General features: G+C 38.6%; 3 protein-coding genes across 5 annotated transcripts in view; all 3 read right to left on the bottom strand.

Moving 5' to 3' along the window:
• Nucleotides 1-1,333: 1,333 nt before the first annotated feature.
• morc2 (MORC family CW-type zinc finger 2) lies at nucleotides 1,334-15,135 on the bottom strand. Of its 2 annotated transcripts, XM_015027630.1 has the most exons (29): nucleotides 15,028-15,135; nucleotides 14,575-14,625; nucleotides 14,288-14,434; nucleotides 13,262-13,315; nucleotides 13,121-13,155; nucleotides 12,964-13,032; nucleotides 12,786-12,876; nucleotides 12,590-12,698; nucleotides 11,079-11,238; nucleotides 10,875-10,986; nucleotides 10,627-10,752; nucleotides 10,450-10,529; nucleotides 10,282-10,364; nucleotides 10,058-10,143; nucleotides 9,708-9,848; nucleotides 9,474-9,628; nucleotides 7,982-8,110; nucleotides 7,780-7,885; nucleotides 7,521-7,653; nucleotides 7,340-7,423; nucleotides 6,603-6,854; nucleotides 6,276-6,515; nucleotides 5,054-5,173; nucleotides 4,707-4,764; nucleotides 4,489-4,627; nucleotides 4,234-4,401; nucleotides 3,535-3,628; nucleotides 2,844-3,032; nucleotides 1,334-2,244 (listed from the first exon to the last, which is right to left on the bottom strand). In XM_015027630.1, the coding sequence occupies exons 3-29, from the start codon at nucleotides 14,353-14,355 to the stop codon at nucleotides 2,176-2,178; spliced, it is 3,150 nt and encodes a 1,049-aa protein (XP_014883116.1). In that variant the 5' UTR covers nucleotides 14,356-14,434; nucleotides 14,575-14,625; nucleotides 15,028-15,135; the 3' UTR covers nucleotides 1,334-2,175. The 2 variants fall into 2 exon arrangements, with proteins under 2 accessions (XP_014883116.1, XP_014883117.1); XM_015027631.1 differs by lacking the exon at nucleotides 5,054-5,173.
• Nucleotides 15,136-16,443: 1,308 nt separating this feature from the next.
• On the bottom strand, nucleotides 16,444-20,252 carry LOC106944573 (transmembrane protein 248). Of its 2 annotated transcripts, none has more exons than XM_015027635.1 (7): nucleotides 20,017-20,252; nucleotides 19,183-19,367; nucleotides 17,912-18,179; nucleotides 17,730-17,829; nucleotides 17,396-17,537; nucleotides 17,165-17,305; nucleotides 16,444-17,012 (listed from the first exon to the last, which is right to left on the bottom strand). In XM_015027635.1, the coding sequence occupies exons 1-7, from the start codon at nucleotides 20,072-20,074 to the stop codon at nucleotides 16,992-16,994; spliced, it is 915 nt and encodes a 304-aa protein (XP_014883121.1). In that variant the 5' UTR covers nucleotides 20,075-20,252; the 3' UTR covers nucleotides 16,444-16,991. The 2 variants fall into 2 exon arrangements, with proteins under 2 accessions (XP_014883121.1, XP_014883122.1); XM_015027636.1 differs by having other exon boundaries at nucleotides 20,077-20,249.
• Nucleotides 20,253-21,104: 852 nt separating this feature from the next.
• plbd2 (phospholipase B domain containing 2) overlaps nucleotides 21,105-21,846 on the bottom strand; it is an 8,177-nt gene continuing 7,435 nt past the window's right edge. Inside the window, exons 11-12 of the mRNA XM_015027628.1 lie at nucleotides 21,595-21,757; nucleotides 21,105-21,482 (exon numbers count right to left, since the gene is read on the bottom strand). Coding sequence (XP_014883114.1) covers nucleotides 21,312-21,482; nucleotides 21,595-21,757 — 334 coding nt within the window. The 3' untranslated portion in view covers nucleotides 21,105-21,311. The remainder of the gene's footprint in view (nucleotides 21,483-21,594; nucleotides 21,758-21,846) is intronic.

The raw sequence follows: 21,846 nt of genomic DNA, 5'->3' as shown, positions 1-21,846 counted from the left end.
TCAAAACCATAACATTCAATTTATTTTTGTTGTAGGTACAGCAGTAAATTATTAAAGGCTGGCAGATTACCACATCGACTGATTTTTTTTTTGTTTTTTTTTCCCCCACGTAATGTGTGAATTTGACTGAAATGCATCGTTTTATGCTTCTTTTTAACCACTTGTTACATGTTGAATTCACATTAACATATAATTAAAGACATAACTTTAAATTAAAAAATATATACAAAAAAAATCTCTAGTCAAAAATCTCTTGACTTTGTTGAAGACCTCTGACCTAAATCCATTTTCCACCACACAATGACTTCTGCATGTAGACAAGTTAAATTTTAGCCTACTCTGACCAGAACTCGTGGCACTTTTTCCGTGGCACCTACATTGGCTTTGGAAAACTTTTACTTCTTTTGGCTTCGTACCTTAAAAATATTATATTGATGGAATGCAACGCTAATAGTGATCCTATTATAAGGATCTCCATTTCATAATGTTCTTTAATAAACCTCCATGTGGCAGGTGAAAGAAATCTTACTGAACTTCATTATATTTCATAAAGTGTGTTTGTTATGACCTTGCAGTCTCTGCATTGAACTTGCAAGAGTTGTGTTAAACATATGAAGGTTAAGCTGACAGAACCATATCTACTGTTTTTAAGGTAGGGAGAATGTCCTTGAAGATAAATGACCATGCTTGTATAAATGTGCTGCACTCTGAGGGTTATCTCAAAGTCTCTCGCCATAACATGCGTGTTGTGTGGTGATGCTGTTCCTTTGCAGGCAATTAAATAAATCTCACCAACACACTGGGAGTCTCAATCTCATTGATTAAATACTTCCACCATAAGACCTTCAATAGATGGTCTTATGATACAAAATAACTGTATCTGCAGGGTTCCCATAATACATCCGTTGCAAAATAAATTTCCTGATTAAATTAATTCTGTAGATCGTTTCTATGATTTATGGGTTCAAACTATTTACCTAGTTGGGTTTTCATCCACAAATGAAATAACATGGTGTTCGCTTCTTATTAAGCATCATGGTAAGGAGACTTTCCTGTTTTTTTTGCTTCTGGACAAACTTGCATCTGGTGATCCAATTACATTTGGAGAGCAATTAGGTACACCGGGTGTCATTTAGTCATCAGAATATTAAAAAAGACTCCAAAACTAATTACATTGTTTAGAACATCTGTCAAAATGCATTTTCCTTCAAATCTCATGATTATGATCTACTTTGTGCTATGATATACAGATTACACGGTTCATGGTCTGAAGTCAGATGTAATACAATTAAACTGTATAAATATGGTGAGAAATTACAAGTAGTCAGGATGTCGATGGAGTGTTTTACTTTGGACTTCAAGTTAATGCATCACACACTAGCGAATAAAAGTGTAATGGATCCTGAACCGGTTTTATTGTTGTAAGTAAAGTTTGTCAAAAATACACAACACTTGTTTCAATTAGAACAAGACTGAAAAGCATGCACCGTTCAATAAAACATTTCCATGACTTGCTAAAAATCTTTTCAAAAATGAAGAACACGGTCACTAAATGATAAACATACATTTAGCTTTTCTTTCAAACATAAGCAAAAGAACAATCAAAGCATAAGTGTAGAGGCTTTGAAGGAACGTTTATACCGATAAAACCAAGCTTGTAGTTCTCACTGGTGGATGTGGCATGTCACACTTGGTTCACTAACCAGGATGAACAAATAACGGGCAACACTGATGCTTTCCTTAGTGTACAAAAATAAAAGTTACTGTTTAGAGAAGTGGGTTTTTTGACTCGCTGTGCTCACGGTGTGTAATATTCACCCGATGGGAGGACCAAATAAAGGACAAGTGTAGCTCATCACAAGCTGCACATATAAAAAGGAGCTTCCATTAACCTACACAAATTACGTTAAATGGATATAACATGTTTTAAACAGATAGACATGGTCTATAAGGTGATATATAAAAAGAGGGCTAAAAGGAAAACCACAGGGCTAACCAACAATACAGAAACAACGTAGGATTTAAGATGTGGAGAGATTGAAAAAATGAAACATCCCCAAATATTTATGGATCTCTGAACAGAAGCAGTGGTCCTTGGGAGCTGTCAGTAAGCAACAGTTGAGGTGAACGCTCAGTCTTTATTGGCTGCTGCTGCGTTTATCCATTCAGTCTTCTTTAGTCGCCTTTGGTTAGGAGGTCCTCTATGTATGCATCAAGTTCATCATCCGTGTTTATGTCAATATCCTAAAATGTCAAGAAAACAAGTTTGCTGAATCATGAACAGCGTCAAATGGGTCAAACATGCAGCAATGTGAAAAACAATGTACACTTCAGATTAGGGGCTGCACAGTGCCACAGTTGGTAGAGCTGTTGCCTTGCAGCAAGAAGGTTCTGGGTTCGATTCCCGGCCCCGGTCTTTCTGCATGGAGCTTGCATGTTCTCCCTGTGCATGCATGGGTTTTCTCTGGGTACTACGGTTTCCTCCCACAGTCCAAAAACATGACTGTCAGGTTAAGTGGCCTCTCCAAAATTCCCCCCTAGGTGTGTGTGTGTGTGTGCGTGTGTGTGTGTGTGTGTGTGCGTGTGCGCGCGCATGGTTGTTTGTCCATGTCTGTCTCTGTGTTGCCCTGCGACAGACTGGCGACCTGTCCAGGGTGACCCCGCTTCTCGCCTGGAACGTTAGCTGGAGATGGGCACCAGCAACCCTGCTGACCCCACTAAGGGACAAGGGTGTAAAGAGGATGGATGGATGGATGGATGGATGGATGGATGGATGGATGGACGGACGGACGGATGGATGGATGGATGGATGGATGGATAGACTTCAGATTAGTAGCTCTTACCTCTTGAACTTTCTGCAGGAGGGCTACAATGTTAGTCCGTAGTTTTTGTAGTTTTTCGTCTGCTTCCTTCAGTTTGACCTCAGTGTTGTTGTTCTTTTCCTCCACAGCTTTGGCTCTGGCGTCAGCTCTGCTCTGGTACGAGTTGCACAACGACTGGAGACCCGACTCGTACTGCTGGAAATACTCTTTCTACAGAGACGGTGAAAAACTCTGCTGGCATCAGAACCACTCGCGTTATCTTTGTGACATTCTCTTTATTTTATGATGTCCAGGGTCTGATGGGGAGATTGTAAAGTGTCTCCAGGAACCAGCTGTTGCTCTACTGCCTGATTTATTGTCAGCCATATTCTCAGACCGCTCTGCAGCCGCAAACAAATATGTTATCAAGCCATCAATCTGTTTTTCTAACAAATCTGGGTGTTTCCTGACAAATCGATTTTACCCTTTTGCAATGACGTTCATGATGAAAGAGAACAAAGAGGGCAAAGTGGGTGGTTTTTAACTGTGCTGAGTCAGATCTCTGAGTGACTGAACTGGGACAAAATCACAATACAGATGCACACCATGTAATTATGTTTGTGTTCAAACATGGACTCAAACAATTTGTTGGACTATGATTTTCCTCTGCAAAAGCACCCAAAAACCAACAGAACACTGATCAGGACGTGTTTGGTTGCGTCGCGTTTCTCACCAGAGGAAAGGCCATCAGCTCCTCAGCTGTCATGCTGTTCACATCGTCCTTGGGAATCCGGAAAGCAGGAGGGAAGAAGTAACGCAGCATGGTCCTGAAACACAAACACATTGAAGGACTTCAGTCACATCATGTGGATATCCTATGAAATTAGTAACATACATCTTAACAAGTTAAAATTATATTTAAAGTCCATTTATTTTTAGCATTTAGATGAGCATAGTCGATAGCTAACTTTGAATGTTACACAAAATCCTAAATATATTTTATCCAGCATTGTATGATGCTTCATGAAGAGGGCGTCTGTGTTCTCCAGGATTGTCAAGCTTATGATATTTTTGTATTAAAAATATTTTTACATTGATTGTAAATTAGCCGTAAGAAAGGGCGGAGCCATTGGGTGCAGTTCCCCTCTAAAACACTTGGTGGCAGCACCACCAAATTAGACAGTAAATTTATATGCTTGCATATACAGTTTTATATACGCATCACTTCACCTAAAGAAAATATTTTCTATCTATGCATTAATTGGAAAATACGGATGCATGTTCCTTCACTAGCTGTAAGCCATAATTGGTAAATTGAACCAAAATAAACACTTGAAAACATGATTCTGTTAGCAAAACCTGCTTGAATCTATAAGTGGACTGAATAAAATGCATTTCTTGAGGATAAGCAGCTGCAGGGTTTGTAGCTCACCTCAACATGGCCACCAGGCTGTCTGTCACCTCTCGACTGGTTCCAGGCTGAGTCGTGTCGGGCTCCATGGGGGCCGAACCTTTCTCCGTCTCCTGCTGGGTGTCGGGAGTCTGGGAGTTAGGAGACGGTGGCCGCATCAATCGTACTTCATCGCTGCCTTTGAACACCCTTTAGAGAAGCGTGCAACATGGAAATGAAAATAATGTTCTGCGCTGTGAATTTAAATTCAAAATGAAGCGAGATGATGCGTCTTACCATCGGTCTTTGGGTGTCGCTCGTGGTACGTAGTCAAATTTAACTTTCCAGCGAACGCTCTGTTTGTTTGCCTCCACAGCGATGACTTTACCGGTAAACCACTCCTTATTGACGCGCACTTCAACCAGAAGACCTTTGTCTGTAAGGAAAAAAATATATATATTTGTAGAACAAAACCCCTCTTTTTCACAAATGACATTTTATGTGTGTTAACTGACCTTTCTGAGCATTTTTAGTGTCATTCTCTGGCTCCTTCTGCTGCGTTTTCTCAGGAACCTGCAAAAACACCAACATTTTACCGCCACAGTACTGGAGCATCATTTTACTGAAGAGGGAGGGATGAAAAAGGAAAACATTTTGGAGCAATTGTGATTATTGGGTGAACCCAGCATGCAGACTTAGAGAAGAGTGCTACGTGTAAAGAAAACAACTAATATGGGATTAGATTGGAAGACACGAGAAGGTTAATCAGATGGGAAAGTGATCTCTTGACTGTTAGAAACTGTGAGAAAACCCAGCCTAGACTTATTTTCAAGGAAGTAGTGATGGAGCCCTGTAAAGCTACCTTCTCTTTAGCCCCCTGCTGTTGTGTGGGAACAGCTTTAGAGACAGAGGCTGGTGTAGGTGGCTGCTGCCGTGCAGGAGTGGATAATCCTTTCTTCTCAGCATGAGAGTGCGTTTTATCCTGCAAGGTCAATAGCAGAGGGGTTCTGACTGGAAAGCTAACTGAGCAGCTTGCATTCATTTGAAAAAGTCTCCAATTAAAATCCATCTAATGTAGGATTTCTGCCCAGTTGGTAATCCACTTTGTTGATGCACTCTGACTCTGTAGAGAAGAAAAGTTGGTTGAATCTGCATAACGTACAGGGCGAATAATGGCTCAACATTACACTACATCTATGTTCACTGTCTTCATCTTTTATATTTTTTCTCCTCACAGCTTCATTTCATACATCATATGAATATCTAAAAGCTAAAATTAGGCATTTAAAGAATTTCTAGACATCTGTGTGTGCACAATGTCTTGAGAAATAAAGAAAGAAGTTAAATATAAGATTTTCTTCATCTTTTCAGTATTTGTCCTAAAGTGTTGACATTCAGAAATTATATTTTTGACCCTTTTAGATTATAGTTTGATGACACATTGTCAACATCAAAGCTTCCATTGCGGCGCCATGTGAGCTTACAGATCACGCAGCTGTGATTACTGAACCAAAGGCATAACGTGAGACACAGCAGGTAAAGGAAGTATATTTCTAAAGATGCTATTTGGCATGAATGTTTCACCAGCTGTTGGTAACAACCCAAGTAATCCGTACATAGAAGGAAACTCCTGACTGTGCGTTGGCTTTGGATTAAGTATGGGACAGCCTGTAGCTTCACTTTACCGACTAAAAGGCTTCCAGTGCCTTAACCAAAACCACCAAAGTGGCACTAACACGATGAGGCTTCCAACAACTCCATCTAAACATGGACTGATATTTAAAACTTAAATGTGAAGAAGACACACTAGCGTCTCAATCTGCCATTCAGCCTTGCAAAGGCAGATCATGAGAATCCTTTCAACACCTTCAGATCGAAGCAAAAAATCTGTAAGAACAATAGTTTTGATCGAAAACTGATTTTGAATCAAGTTGTGAGAAACGTAAAGATTCCCACTCCTGATGTAGATGAACTCAGTAGAATCTATTCTTTGGTTGCAAGCATTAGTTTCTGTTATGTCTTCAATTCTTTCAATGTAATCAAAAGACGCGTTTGGTGAAATTCCATCAACTCTGTATTATTACCTCATCCACCTTCCCTCGTTTTGGAGGCGGGGCCTTCTCCACCACTTTACCACGGTTACTGGCAGCTGTGGCCATCTTGGATTTCTTCGATTGTGGTTCTTCTTCCATCTCCTCCTCACTGTCTTCTTCCTCCTCTTCATCATCATCGTCGTCTTCCTCATCCTCACTTTCCTCCTGCTCAATGATCCTCTTGCGTTGTCCAGCAGCAGCTGGTTTGATGGGTGACGCTTTGGTCAAGGACTATCAGAGGACAAAACAAGAGTATTTCAGATCTTCTCCGAAGGAAACTCCAAGAAAACCTTTGGATACATTAAGACTTCAGTTTACCCGAGAGCTGCGGCTGGGTGGAGGTGTTTTTGCAGAAGCTTTGGGTGTAGCCTTTGTTTCAGACGGAGGGGTCTTTGCTGCACCTCTGGTCCTGGACAGTTCTGGCTTAAGCGGAGTGGGAGGAGCCGCAGACGCTCGGGTGGGACGCTGAGAAGCTGTGCGTGACGGAGGGATGCTCGGAGCATTCTTCAGGTGAGCTGGGAGAGGAGGGGAGCGCGGGCGTGTCGCAGTCCTTTCAGAAGACCTTGTTGCCTGAATAAGCAACGTGGAGGAAGGAGAAAATCTGATTACATCAAAGTTCAAACAGCCATCGAGAATTACCTCAGGATTTTCACAGGTCAAATTCATAAACTTCAGGGTCAAACCAGAGCTTTTCTACATTGCATTTGAGGTGAAGAAAAGTAAAATGTATTGATGTCTTAATCCAATTTAAATTTTTCAACACAACTCCAAGTAATTGTTTCATTTTAAAAATCACTTGAATCTATTTAATCGCCCCCCATGATAAATGCAGATTCATCAGAAACATTTTCCTATAAGGAATAGAAATAACAATAAAACAGCAAAACGATTAGTTTGGGTGGAGTTTTGTTTTCTAAATAATATCAACATAAAGCCATATAAGAACAGTAATGAGGACAGATGGAAAAAAAAAAAAAAGCTTATGAAACCAATATGATCCAACAAACTTTAGGGAAAGAGGAAAAACAAAAATCAAAATCAAAAGAAAGTCGTACCTGACCCGAAGTCTCTGTTGGCTTCATGCTGACTTCAAGTGGGAGCTTTTTGATGTCTCCTGCAGATTTAATTGTGCTGGTTTTCTGATTGAAAGAAATCAGTTATTTGTACAGTATTATTCACAAAAAAAACCCAGACTGGACGAAAGGAGGTAGCAGAAAATGGATGTGAATAAAATACCTGTAAGGCTTCTAGTTTCTCCTGCTGCTGTTTGATTTTCTCTGCTAGCTCTTTCTGTTTGTCTTCAGCTGTTGGTTTGTCTTTCTTTAAAACCCCAACAGGAAAATTCTGTTTCTGTTCTGGAGCGTCGCATCTGAAACAAATTTTAAATTATTATAATAACAATTAAAAATAAAACAAATATACTGGCATGAGGAAGTGTGTTAGACAGATGATTCAAATTTAAAGTGCGGATGTTTTTGACATGTTCACTGCGTACCTGTCCTGGTTGCTGTCAGGATTCATGAGACAAACCCAGCTGTCAGGGTAGCGTTTGTCCACTGCGTCCATCTGGAAAGGCAGCGTTCTCCACTTCAAACACTTGTCTAAAAATAAAACGTAGAACCACAGGGCAAGTTTGATCTAATGTATATCCTTAGGGAAACCTAATTCATACCCTTAAAAGAACATGTGCCACTTACCACACTGAATAGTAATGGGTATCTCCATGGCACGGCGTCTCTTGTATCTCAGCTCTGTAGATGGAGGCGCAGCCCAGCTGGCAGACAGATATCCAAACTCATCCCAGAACTTCACAATGCCTTTTTGGGCTGCACAAACACAAAAACACCATTTCTTACAAGTTACTAATTAGTTACTCTGAAAGGAAACGACCCTATCCTTGCTTGTTGCATCTGTTAAACATTTAATGTTGACATCATGTCAATACTACCAGGAGTATGAGAGTGTTAAGAAATAAAAGTGTAATGAGAAATTGTCTGAAATTGGATTTTTAACTTGCTGTGCCTGATCGGTAGGAAAAGTCAAAAATCCAACCCTTTTCTGATCATTTCACAGACCAGGCTAACATCAACAACAATCTTCAGTGTGGAAGTTGTTGCTTCCAGGAAAGACTGTTCATTCAGAATGAAACTTTAAACATAAGTCTATTTAATATCATAAACTCAGCTAAAACCTCTATAATGTCCCCAATTGCAAACCACCTTATCTTTTCACATCATACAACTTGATCTGCAGCGTTTACAGGAATCGGTGCTTTATGGCAGCAGCTGCTGGATGTAACTAATAAAGTAACATGTAATCTAACTTAGTTACTTTAGAAATCAAGTAATCAGTAAAAATATTGGTAACACTTTATTTGACGGGGTGTGCATAAGACTGACATGACACTGTCATAAACATGACAAAACACCTGTCATGAAGATGAAGGAGTCTTTATGAATGTTTATGACAGTTGTCATGAAGTGTCTTTCGGTAAATAATGATTTTTAATGCACAGTTGCTCTAAGAGTTGCATTGAAAGTCCATTAAAAATGCCAACTTTGCATTAAATTGTCATTATTTACAAAATTATGCAAAGTTGGCACTTTTAATGGACTTTTAATGCAAATTTTAGAGCAACTTTGCATTAAAAGTGTCATTATTTACTAAATGACACTTCATGATAACTGTCATAAACATTCATAAAGACATCTTCATGTTCATGACAGACGTTATGTCATGGCTATGACAGTGTCATGTCAGTCTTATGCTCACCCCTTCAAGTAAAGTGTTACCAAAATATCAATAGACTGCTTACTTTTTCAAGGTAATTGTGGAAACAATGCCAGTCCCCAGTATAAGATGGTAAATAACTTTCAAAATATAAACTCAATAATCATTATTAAATTAAAAACATTAACAAAACTTTTTTGTAGACATCACTCTCACACATGTCTGGGTAAGTACAGTGTTTCATAAAGGTTAGACACTTATATATGCTGTTGATTAAAATCCATAAAAATAAAGCACTTAATTCAATCACTTTCCAAGTATTACTTTGAAAATCTGTCAGATAGAAAGACGCATTTTAAAACCCTCACTAATGAGCAGAATCACTTACACTGCTTCTATTAAGCTTTTAGACTGCAGATGATACAAACTGCAGTCTACAAAAAATAAAAAACCACCTACCGATGTTGGTGTCCTTCCAGTACTGAGCTAAATGCTCTCCCATGGCTTTCAGTAAGTGTCGGTACTCCTTAGCATCTGCAAAGTCCTGCTTGTTGTGGGTCGGCTCAAGCACCAAATACGGGACGTCGACAACGCCAACTACGCCTCCACATGCCCTTAAAAAACGAAAGATCATTTTTATTTTCTTCAACCCCTAAAGTGACAGAATGCTGAGGTTTCACTGAGTTTACTTACATGCCTCCCTCCAGCTGAGGACCCGTCTTCTCATACATCTTGATGAGACGGGAACAGTTGTACACAAACATCCCGTCCAGCTCCCGCTGCCCAATATTTACTCCAAAAATAAAATTCAAATCCTTGGGTTCCTTTAATGCTCTGAGAAAAAGGTGAGCGGAGGAGATTGTTAATCCGAGTTTGCGTTATGGATTAAATTATGTGAGGTTTAGAAATTAATCAACAACCAAGTTTTTTGTAGACCTCAGACTGAAATGTGATCACTGTGCACTAAATGACAAAATAAATATTTCTGCTGTGTTGATCAAATGTTCAATGCCAACTGCATCTACTTCTGGGGGAAAACGTACTTCTGTTTGGCTTCTAGATTTCTCTTTCGAATGTCGGCGTCCCTTCGCAGCATCATGGCAGAATCCTGAACTTTTCTCAGAATTGCCTGAGGAAATGAAGAAAGAAAAGAAGTGAGAGAAATCAAAGTGAAACGTTACACAAAGATTCACCTCACTAAATGACAGAAAAAATGTAGATATCCTACGTCGACAACTTTAACAGAAGATTTTTGTTTTTTTTTTACCCTCGATTCTTTTGACAGATCATTTCCTAATCTGGCCTCCATGGCGACACTCTTACTCTCCGCCTCTCTCGCTTTTTCTTCAGCTGGTATAGAGAGGAAAATTAGATCAGATTGACTTAAAAATACAGCAACTGTTTAATAAATCCAACAAATAACAGAGACACCCACCGATTTTTGCAAGATGATCTGCTTTCTTCACTTCTTGTTCAGCACGTGTTTTGAAACGAGTTGATGAGTATTTATAAACCCTTTTAAGGAAAAAAAACAAAAACAACAAAACAAGAATATGCAGTCAGTGAAAGCAGCATAAAGTGAATTCAGTCAACACATTTGACATCATGTTACCTTGGTTTATAGAGACAGCACGAGAGTCTCTTGGTTCTGACTTTATGTCCCTGGATAAAAATCCTCATGCGTGGGTCGATGTACAGAACAGCAGTGTACGCTCTGAATGACCTCCGTTCTGGTTTCCTGTGCAGATGTTCAAAACATTTCTCATCGATACGCATAAACAGTTACGGCACATGATCTCTTTCACATAATGTAGTGGTTCCTTTGTCAGTCTTTCTATGAAGTCCTTTGGCTAAACTCACACTCCTTCAGCGGGTGTCCCAGCCATGAGGATGTCCTGGTGATCCGACTCTACGTCCAGTTCTGGTTCTCCATTGTCCATCAGCTTTAGGTTGTAGACGACCACAAGCGTGCCTTAGGAAGTAAACACATGGAGGTAACCAATTATATTCATGTAATTATTCACAAATACATAAAATAAAACGAGGGGTTTTTTATGCGCTTACCACTGCAGCTTTCTATTTTGTTGAACTGCTCCATGAGCTGGTGTTCATTTTTAAAAGGAGAGTATTTGAAGATGAGCTCGGTTTCTATTGCATACTTCTCAGGGTCGGAGGTCAGGGGCTCCTTGGTTTTCAGGTCCCAGGAGGGGAGTGGCACAATCACCTGAAATGAGAAGATCAGAACCGTCAACACGCTGCTATAAAACGCTTAAATATCAGCCATGTTCTAAAAACAACTTGGCGGCAATTTGGATGTTTAAAGTCATGAGTTTTTTGTAGGTCTCCAGTTTCCTAATAAATTGATCTGATGCATAATTATGTATTTGTAAGACAAACTTGGCTAAATACAGACTTTCCTGAAGTAACTGGCGACAAATAAGGTAACAAGAATGTTTAGGGAACTAAATTAAAAACAAACAACAAATAAGGAAGTTTCATAATTAATTTCTTTCACGTTTATGAAAGCGGCCAAATCCTGCAACACATTTTCTGACAGTTCTCTGCATCGGGGGGTGCATAGTATTATCAGAGCTCAACATGAGCGTGATCCATTAGCTAAAACTGCAACCCACTGAGCAAAAGATGCTGCCAGTGTATTTGTTAAAGAAAATTAGCTAAAGTTGTTTCCACTTAAGGCCTGTAATTCAGGCAAATGATTTAAAAAAGCTGAAATGCCACCACTGTGACTCAGAGCATTTGGTTTGGTGGAACAGAGGTGCAGCAGGTCAGTTTTAACATCCTCAACACCTCCATCATATGTCTCCTTAGACAAACACTGAAGCCCATCAAACATCCCGATCCTGGCTTGAAAGACTCTTCTGATGGGGGCCTTTAATTTTTAATCAAATGAGAACAAAGAGTAAATGCTGTCCAACGCTCATCATACCAAGGTGAGCTGTTATTTAAATGCGTTTCCTCTTAGCACAGCTCACTGCTGCTGTAAATTATTAGCTTAGTTTCAGAAACATTTGCTTATGCACTTGGCAGACGCCTCTGTCCAACGCAACGTAGAAATGAAGAAGAAATGCAGAGACCTATTTAGCCAAACCCAACATGAACAGGTGTGTGGTTATTTTACATTGAATGCAGTGGTGAAAATGTCATGTTACTCATTTAACAGAGCAGTAACAGAAAAAGCCGTTTCCTTACTAAAACACAGAGTTCCTATATAAAACCCACGTAAGCCGTCCTGAAGCAGCTGATGGAAATAAACAACATGTTTTAAAAAGGGAGGCATTACGTAACTTTTAAACTAAAGTTATTTTCATATCTTCAGACTGAGAAGTAGAGAATAGGCTCATTACTTGACAGATCAAAAACAAACAATAAGAGGCTGAATAAACCTGCTCTTTTTACGCCTGTGTGTATGCCTCACTACACTACGATTTTTTCCACAATAACATTAAATAACTTTCAATGCATAAAATAGACACGTATATATTTCAACCCATGTCATTATGTACTTGTAGAAATCACCATGAGTTAGATATCGTAAGTAAAAAAAGGAGTCTGACCTCATCAAGCCCTTCTTCTTCATGGAAAGTCCTTGACAGGAAGAGACACGTCAATGTATTATCCTTTTTTGTGAACAAGATGAAGTCTTTCCCAATTCGCATTGAGCCCCTGGAACGACAAAAGTTAAAATACCAGGTGAGACATTTTTACACCAACTGCGCACAATAAATTTCAAACAGCTCAGGAAACACTCACGATTTCAATCCATTTCCATACTGGCCGATCTGAGTGGACTCTGGGGAGCGCTTGTTTGACTTTCCAAACTGAATCACGTGGGTTGCCTCAACTATCAAAGAGAAGACGTTTTGAAGACACAATAAGAGGAGTACATCACTACAAACCTCATTATGAGCAGACTTCAAGTCTTGCTTACTTGGGTCCATTCCAATGCCATCATCTAGAAAAAAAAGCATAAAACCACCACGAAGCTCTGGTCGTTTTTCTGGAATAGAAACACAAACAACAAAAATTAAATGTAATCTTTGTGAACAACTCAATGTGTAAAACTGGTAAAGCACTTATGACCGTACCGGTGTAGATGTCTATCCTAGTTGCATTGGCGTCTCTGTAAGAAAAAAACAGCAACAAAAAAAAACCACAGAACTGTTAGGAAAAAATCTGTTTAATGAACATTATCTTGGTAAAATTTTGTTTCCAGTCAAACTTATTACCTTGAATTGTCCACAAGCTCAGCCAAGGCTCCAAATAAAAACTCATGGGTTGTCCTAACAACATACAATTAAGATTCTTAGTCCAAAGGTAAGTACTAGGGCACATTCTCCTAATATAAATAATCTGAAACTTCTTGTTCCAAATTTACAGTATAAATTTATTCTGTCTGCAATGTTATGTAAACTTCGTGTGAGCATAACTAACATGCTTTCCTCAGCAACACCATAAACTGTGCCAGCCAAGTTACGCTGATGATGCAACTCTTCTTTTGTTCCGTTTTTGTAGAGGCGTTTGTTTTTCTCCAAATATAGATTTTTCTCCTACAAATAAACTTATATTACCCAAGCTTTCAGTGCATACATAAACTTGTGCACCTCCAATTAAACTCGCTTCACAATCCTCTCAACACTCTCTGTAGCATGAGGCCGTTTTCTTTCCACTCATCTTTCCAATAGATTTGGTGTTTTTTTTTAAACTGTGTGTTGTGGTTTAACCTCCCTGTGGAGGGTCTTCGTGTTAGCAGTTCTCTATATGATTGTGTGGGTCATAACATTCATGCTCTTTCACAAATGGAGTTGAACAATTTAACTTTTCGATAATATTCTAACTTATTGAGATGAGCCTGTTTACAAACTAAATCAACACATGAGTTATAGGAGGCAAGACTTGTTGGAAGAGCTTGAATTGTAAGGTGTGTCCAGTGAATGAGCGTGTAACAGTCTGCACATTAACACAGCCCACAGACTGTAGCGCTGATAACCTCCCTGTAGCCGATTCAGATCTCACACAGGACTCAATGTTTCTTTAAGAGTAATGTAAAAGATTGTGATACCACTTTTTCATAATTCATCATATTTTCTGTTCACCGACAGAGGAAAGGGCTTTTTTATGGAGGGATTCCTGGCTTTTATCTGGCTTAAAAACTGAAAACCGTAAGTCTTATTTGATTTAGCCTATTTCTTTTGTCATAAAGTAGAGCTGCTCTAAGATTATAAACTGGTCATATTGTCAATGTTTGTACTTACGAGTTTGTATGTAGGTACTCAAAGGTAAGCTGAGCTCTGCTCAGGTTGCTGTAGCTGGAGTAGGCCATGGCCCCTCAAAGTTATGGTCTACTTCCTTCCTGTTTGCCTTCTTCCTGACCAAACGAGCTCTAGTTGAGAGCATTCATTCTGAAAAAGGGAAGTCAAGATTACAATCACCGGTCATATGTATTAAACTGCACACCCCCTTAATTCGTTAACTAAGAGTCCGACGTCAGACAAAAGTAACTGATATGGACGCTATGCAACATAGCAAAAGAAGCACTCACGTAAAAGACTCCCTGCAGGTGAAGGTAACTCGGGTGCACCACGTGGGAGGCCTGTTGAAGAACAACAAAATGTTGTGACTTGATCAAGGAGCGTCTTTTGGGCGCAGTGCTGCCTGAAAACACGTTTCCACATATGCATGTCTAAAAGCAGCATACAGACGAGCTAGGCTTCTGAGAAGCAATGCAACTTTGTGTTTACTCATGTATGCATGTTATAAACTGCCTATCTTTTGGACATCCATTGTTACTAATGTTTACCGTCTGGCTAAAACTGCAGCTAACGGACATTAGCATCCCTTGACTGTTTATGGACCAACGACGCTACTAGCTAGCCTTTCACAGTCGTTAGCTAAATCTTGACATTTTGAGCAAATCTGCAGGCCGTTGTAATACGACAGAAACTTCACACTGTAATAATCACACGCTAGAGGAATAGATAGTTTGTAACATTACGTCTTAGTCTCCTTGGCATAAACCAATCCCACAGGCCGCGTAAAATCCAGTTTCTTCGACGGCGATAGTTGATTCCCCGTAGCGCCCTGACAATATACAAATCCCGCCTCTGTCTTTCCGCAGACCAATAGGAAAACAACATGGCACGATTCTCAATAACCATTGGTGAATACGTCCGTCTACGTAAGCAAGATTACATACCGGTGCACGCGAGGCTTTGAGTCGCACCTGTTTGCGCCAAAATGTAAAATTTAGCAGACAGATAAATCTCAAAATGAGCAACGACCAACTGCATTTGTTGGGGAGGTTTTAATATATATGTCTCTTCTACTTTCTAACATGCACAAATAAGAAACTGAATTTGCTGAGTGATAGTTTAAGACAATGGTCTTCAAACTATCAGTACAACTGGAGATACTTGGGCCGATCTAACATGCATTTAAATTTATGGAGTCAAAAGGACCAGTCAAAAAATGCAAAGTTCAAGAGTCCTAAGTTCAGTTTAACAAGGGATTTCCACACAGTTTGGAGAAGTGTGGGATTTTATTTCAGCGTTTTTGGGAGCTTGATAGCTATGGGAAAAGAAAATGTTTGCATGGAAAGATATTAAAATGCCCAGACTATTCTCTATTTCTTCATTTTTTGGTTTCATTTTTATATACTTTTGGAAATATATCAAAATGGAGGAAAAGGCAGGTTCCTCATACCCTTTCTTTCTTGTTTTATTTGTTCTAACCTTCCCTGTGCTCTTCCTTCCTTCTGTCCTTTCATCCTTGTTATTTCTCCCTTCGTTCTAACCTTGCTTCCTTCTGACCTTCATTCCTTCCTGTCCAACTTTTCCCCTTGTGTTCTTCTTTCCATTACGACCTTTCTGTCCATGTGTTGTTCCTCTCCTTGTGTGTCATTGTTCTTTTTTTAATATAAAACACAGAAAACTCTGGAAAGTTGAGTATGGAAAAGCTTACACTTTTAACATGGTCAATTAAAAAAATCACATCATTTCTATTTTGTGTGCTTCTAATCTCTGGTAAGGCTAGTTGATTAATGACTGATAAGACATTATATCCAGTCAAAACAAAACATCAAGTCAAGGTGATTGATCAAGACAAAAGAAAAGATCAGATCAAGGTGATTGATCAAGTCAAAACAAAAGATACAAGATGATTGTACAAGATGGCTTCATTTTGTATCTGTAATAATTGAAATGGCAAAGGGGCAAAATCACCATACATGTTCAACCTGGATAGTGAGTTGGAGAACAAATTCAGAATCCTTCAGTAGAAAACAGGAAACCACGGACTAGCTTCGGTTTGACAGAATTATTAGTTGATTATGGTAATTATTATTTAAGACGGTGCATTTCTCAGAATTTTATGCAAACATAACGGGAATGTTCAAAAATGGAGGTTACACAAATTTGTGTTCGAAAATATTTAATGATACAACCTGCCAAACACAGACATTAATTGAACGCCTTCTCGCCAAATTTACCTGGAATGCTTCAATGATAATACAATACCAGTTCTTCTCATTCACATTAAAATTAAGATACCAAATTTTCTTTGCAAAGCAGTTGGCCTTAATATACAAAGTTCATTCAATTAAAACATAGAAAGAAATGTACACTTTGTACAATTATGTAGTCAGGGAACTCATATTCACAACACATGTTGCACCTGCTATCTGAGGTCTTTACGAAACCACAGTCACATTGCAACTTGTGATTTGTACTAAAACGTTTACAAACATTTACATAATTCGGATGCCTGTGTATGCCAAGCTTAAGAAGTGTATTTCTATAATTACTTTATTTAGGACAACAAAGTGCACTTGTTACAAGGTCAGCAGCAATGAAAAGTATTTAGTAAAATGCAAACAACACCATGTAAACGAGTATGTCGTGAAATATTTTGCTGTTTCTTCCGCCAAAGAATTTCCTCGCTGTGTAGGACTGTAACACCTCTTCAGCTTTCAATCAAAGGTTCCTGTAAAAAAACAACAAAAAAAAAAACAGTAAAGAAGATAAGGTAGATTAAACAGTTTCTATAGTATTACATATGCAACCAGAACAGCTAACTAATATTAGAGGAAAAAGTGATCAAAGCTTAAGATCATTTAAAAAAAAAAAGCAAATTACACTTTGAGAGTTTTGTCCTGCAAGATAATCTCGGTGCGGGACGGAGGTTTTCAAGCTTGCAGCTATACAGAGAATCAAACAAACACCAAGCAGAGACACGCTGACTTCCACCAGATGTTTCACCGCCACACCTTGCTCTTCCTAAAAATAAAATGGAAAAAAGGGAGAAAAATAAGATGGGATATTATCAAGGCAGAAATGAGAATATTCTTCAAGAGCGGCACTCCGTACCAGAGTTAACATGACGGTCAAGGATGGGTCTTTCCTAAAGTGCATACTGTAGCAGGTTTGAGATGATGCTGGCAGCTGATTGGTCACTTCCACAGGAACTCTTGAAATATTTGACTCTGACACAGAGCACGTTGGAGGGAGCCTTTTTAAAAACAACACGAGAGTGTATGTTCACAAAAATTGAACCAAAACTGATCGTTAAAAACCATCTTATTGACACAACCAGGTGTGTAAGAATATTTGAAATGAGTTCATAATTTACTACAACAGAACTTCATTGTTAAGTTTTAAAACAATTAAAGAAACAAGCAAATAAACTTATCAGTAATCTTACGGAGTCATAGGTAGGATGTGTGTTGGAGCCCTTATTGTGAGACATATGTGCTCACTGTCTTCAGATAAGATCCTCAATGCCAAACTGACAAGTTCTTTATCTAGAAAATTAAATAACTTGTTAATGAAATCAAGAGAGCTTATAGTCACTTCAAACTGATCAGATAAAAAAAAAAACACAACCTCCAAGCTTAAGCTGTTTGGCTGTTAATGTTGTGAACAGAACAATGTCTTTCAGCGTGCCACTCGGTGAGGAAGAAATCACAGCCAGAGGAACGTGAAGATGCAAATCCTTAACAGAAGAACTTCTTGTTGCATTTATTGATATTTTCTTATCCTTTTCCTGGATCGTTTGTAGTGGAGAAATTGGGGAGGTGTGGGCTGGAGAACTTGCATTTTCCTTCTCACACAAGTGAAACGTTGAGAAGGACAAAAGTAGAGTATTCCAGTCCTGTGACAAGAACAATGAACATTCATTTCAGAGTAAAACACTGTCCTATACTGGAATACCTGTAAGAATAATTACAAAAGGGCACTTATAAATCATATTCCTATTAAATTCAGTGATTGTAGTATAATGAAAATGGAAGACAACATAGTCAGCATCATATGTTAACAGTGATTCTTGAGAATAGGGACAAACCAGGTCCTATGGATAAAGCACCAAATTTGAATAAAATATACACAATATATATATATATTTTTTCAAATATCTGACTAAACTAACCTGGGTCATGTGAGCACAACAATGTATATTTTTCTTGTGTTTGCTGAATATTTTTTTTTATTTTAAACATTGTAGTTGGTGGATGATGCTTATAAAATCCCTTGTCCAGGAGCAGAACTCAACACATTATAATAGTTTAAAACAATTAAAGAAATACTAAAATTATATATTATGACAATTATATTTTACTCACTAGTTTGTCACCACCTTCAGCTCTGTGTCAACTCCGTCATGCACTGTCAACTCCGTCAGAGTTTAAATAATATTTATTTTGTTTCTTGAGAAGCATTTGTCTGTAAAATGAGTAAAAATATCACTAATGGGATATTTTAAAAATCATTTTATATTTATTTTTGTCAGATGGTGATGACAAAGTTCTGAGTCAGGTCGATTAAAAATTTAATTTTTTTTTTTTAAATTGCAACTGGGAGCCTGCACCTTAGCATCTTTACATTTCCTAAACATTATTTGTCATATTTGCATACATATGGGAAAATTAAAACCCATGTCCCTATTCTCAAGAATCACTGGTGAAGCAACGCAAGTATAATATAAACAAACAAATTTAACTTTTTTAAACAGAACTAACAAAACGGCCCAACGTTTTGCAATACTTCTTTGGGTGAACAACCTTTTACACATGCATGAATACTTTCGATGTTGTACTGCGATATTCGTGGGTAAGATGAATTCTTGACATCGTGGACGAAGGTGAATGCGACCTTACCTGTTCTATGTCAGGGTTAGGTAGAGAGTGAGAGTAGCTATAAGAGCTGAGAACGATGAATGAGAATGCAAGAGTTAAGAGGCACAGGAAGAAAGTTGTCCCCGGAGGATTGTGGGATACGTATTCTCTAAGGTTAGACCCCTGACTCATCCTCAGGCTTCCATGTACAGCTGGGGTGAGGGAAGCTGCAAACAGAAAAGTATGAAGTCATTGAAGCAGGTTTGACTAAATCTCTGCCACTGAATCCTTTGTAGACATCTCTGACCTCAAATGTTTTTTGCGGCCAGTTTTCTCAAGACAGGGATAGCTTTAATTGGGGCTATCCCTGCTTGCTCCAAGTATTAAAGTCATATGTCACATAATGCATTGTCAGCACAATATTGTAAACTGCCATCTCAAAAACAACCACGGAAGCAGCATTATTTCAAGTTGGCCTCAAAAACAAAACTTAAATCAACAGGAATCAGGCTTCAAGAATTCAGGGCTTGTATGTGTCAGATTGTGAAGGACAGAGAATAAAAGCTATTGTATGCCAGCCATCAGTATTTCATCGCTTTAAAAGAGCAAACAACTCGCAAGACAGTTTTGATCATAGCTTCGTCAAAGATATTAAGACATAAAGAGATCACGTCAAGCTGTAGAAAACATGACATGTGGCTTTTACTTTTGTAGAACTTGATTTTTAAAACCGTATTCAGTATGAGTACATTGCTTGGAGACACCGATACTTAACGTCTGCTCTTATCCTTCTTCTGTAGCAAAAAAAACCTTCAGTAAAACAGCGTTTTTAATATTCCATCTCTGTTCTGGAGACGTTCTTGTCAAAACACTCGCCAACTCCACGAAGTGCTGTAAATGTTGCTAGCCAAGTAGCTTCGCATGACACTTCCATACCTTGAAACAGCGCTTTTATGTCATTCCAAATGTCCGGATATCCTCTTTGAAAGGTATCAATAGAAAGTCGATTAAAAGTCTCGAGTTAAGCCTTCATATTAGCATGGCGAAATGGCAACTCAAACATCACGACAGTTTTCCAGTTTACGACCTTGCATTGCCATGACTACTTTGATTACGCAAGTCACGTGATCAGTCAATCCGTGTTCGTTTTCGATGAGATTGGAGAAAAGTCGCTGACAGATTTCAGCCAATAAACTAAGATTTACATGTACATCTCAAGTTAAAATATTGCTCAATATAGTTGTCCAGTCTTTTATGACGTCCTAAGTCAGAGCCGCCATCTAGCAGAATATTTTAGAGTGCTTCACCCTTGAAACCTGCATCCGTTTTATTGCCAAAAGGTACCAAAACCTACATTAACCCCCCATTCTTTATTGTTCAGCAAATTGGACTGCGGATCGATTTTCATCAGTCCATAGGGATAAATTGACCGTCTCAATTCATCCCGACTCTCTGGAGTCGGGATGAATTGAGAAACTGATGAGGTAGTCCATGAACATGCTTTTCAGTAGGCAAATATTTGTGCATGCATCTTTCATTTAAACACGTCTCGCAGAACTCCGTTTTGTGCAAAAATTTTGTTTTCAGCTGCAAGCCATCCTTCCCTCATCTATAACTACGTATTCTGGCCTGGATGCTTTGGGTAGGTAATGAAATGTCCTGTACAGGTGATGCACGCACAAAATCCTAGGGGAAATTTAGAATGACCAAATAGCAGAATGCATAATTCTGGACAATAGGAAGAAGCTATAGAAGCCAAACGGGGACAACATGCAAATACGTCAGGAAGGGATTCAAACCCAAGACCTTCTTTTAAGTAGTGCAAAAAGAGAAATGCATTTCTGCAAAATCTGTTTAAAGACTCTTAATGAGTTTCACCTTTTGAATTTAATTACCAAAATACTTGAGAATTTAATTTACTGAGATGGTCCCATTTACTGACAAAATGTAAATGGAAACATTAAAATGGTTAAAAAAAATATTCTTTAAACATTTACACACAAAAAAAATCATGTTACAAATTTGTCATCAGAAACAGATCTATGTAAACGGCTCTTAAAGAGGAAAAAAAAAAAAAACCCTGCAACAATCAAAGACTGTTTAGTTCCAGCTCATCATTTCCCTTTTTGTCATATAACCTTAAAGTTTGCACTAAGTACTTATTGGACCAATCAAGATGTCCAGGTGACTTTTATAGGCTTGAAAGCCCACACATCAGGGTGTCCCATGTGGTACAAGTCATCATAAGGAGAAGTGCTCCACTGGAAAGGTGGCACCTGGTCCCAGGTCGGCCCGCTGACTGCCAACATGCCATACTCTCTGAACATTTCGTAGGAAGTCAGCTACAAGGGAACATGTAAAAATTGGTGAAAGACAGATAATGTCAGTTATTTTAATGTCAATCAAAATCTAAACACATGAAGTGGGATTTCAGAAAAAAAAAAAAAAAAAGACCTTCATGTCTGTTCCTCCATGCGGTCTCTGCTTTAAGGCACCAAATGGATACGTCCCATTAGCTGGGTTGAGGTCTGAACGAGCCGAGATTGCGTTCTCCCCATTCTGAGGCGGATCACATCCATCACACTTTGACAATGGATCTGCTTTAAAGTTATTGTACCTAAAAAAAAAAAAAAAAAAAAAGGAAAAAACCCCTTAAACCCAAAACCACCAGAAAAAAAAAAAATAAAATTTTTTTGAAAACTTCAC

Source organism: Poecilia latipinna, unplaced genomic scaffold (assembly GCF_001443285.1).
Source record: "Poecilia latipinna isolate Pla-1442-1.1 unplaced genomic scaffold, P_latipinna-1.0 Scaffold104, whole genome shotgun sequence".
NCBI classification, from domain to species: domain Eukaryota; kingdom Metazoa; phylum Chordata; class Actinopteri; order Cyprinodontiformes; family Poeciliidae; genus Poecilia; species Poecilia latipinna.
This window is presented reverse-complemented; position numbering and strand designations above follow the sequence as displayed.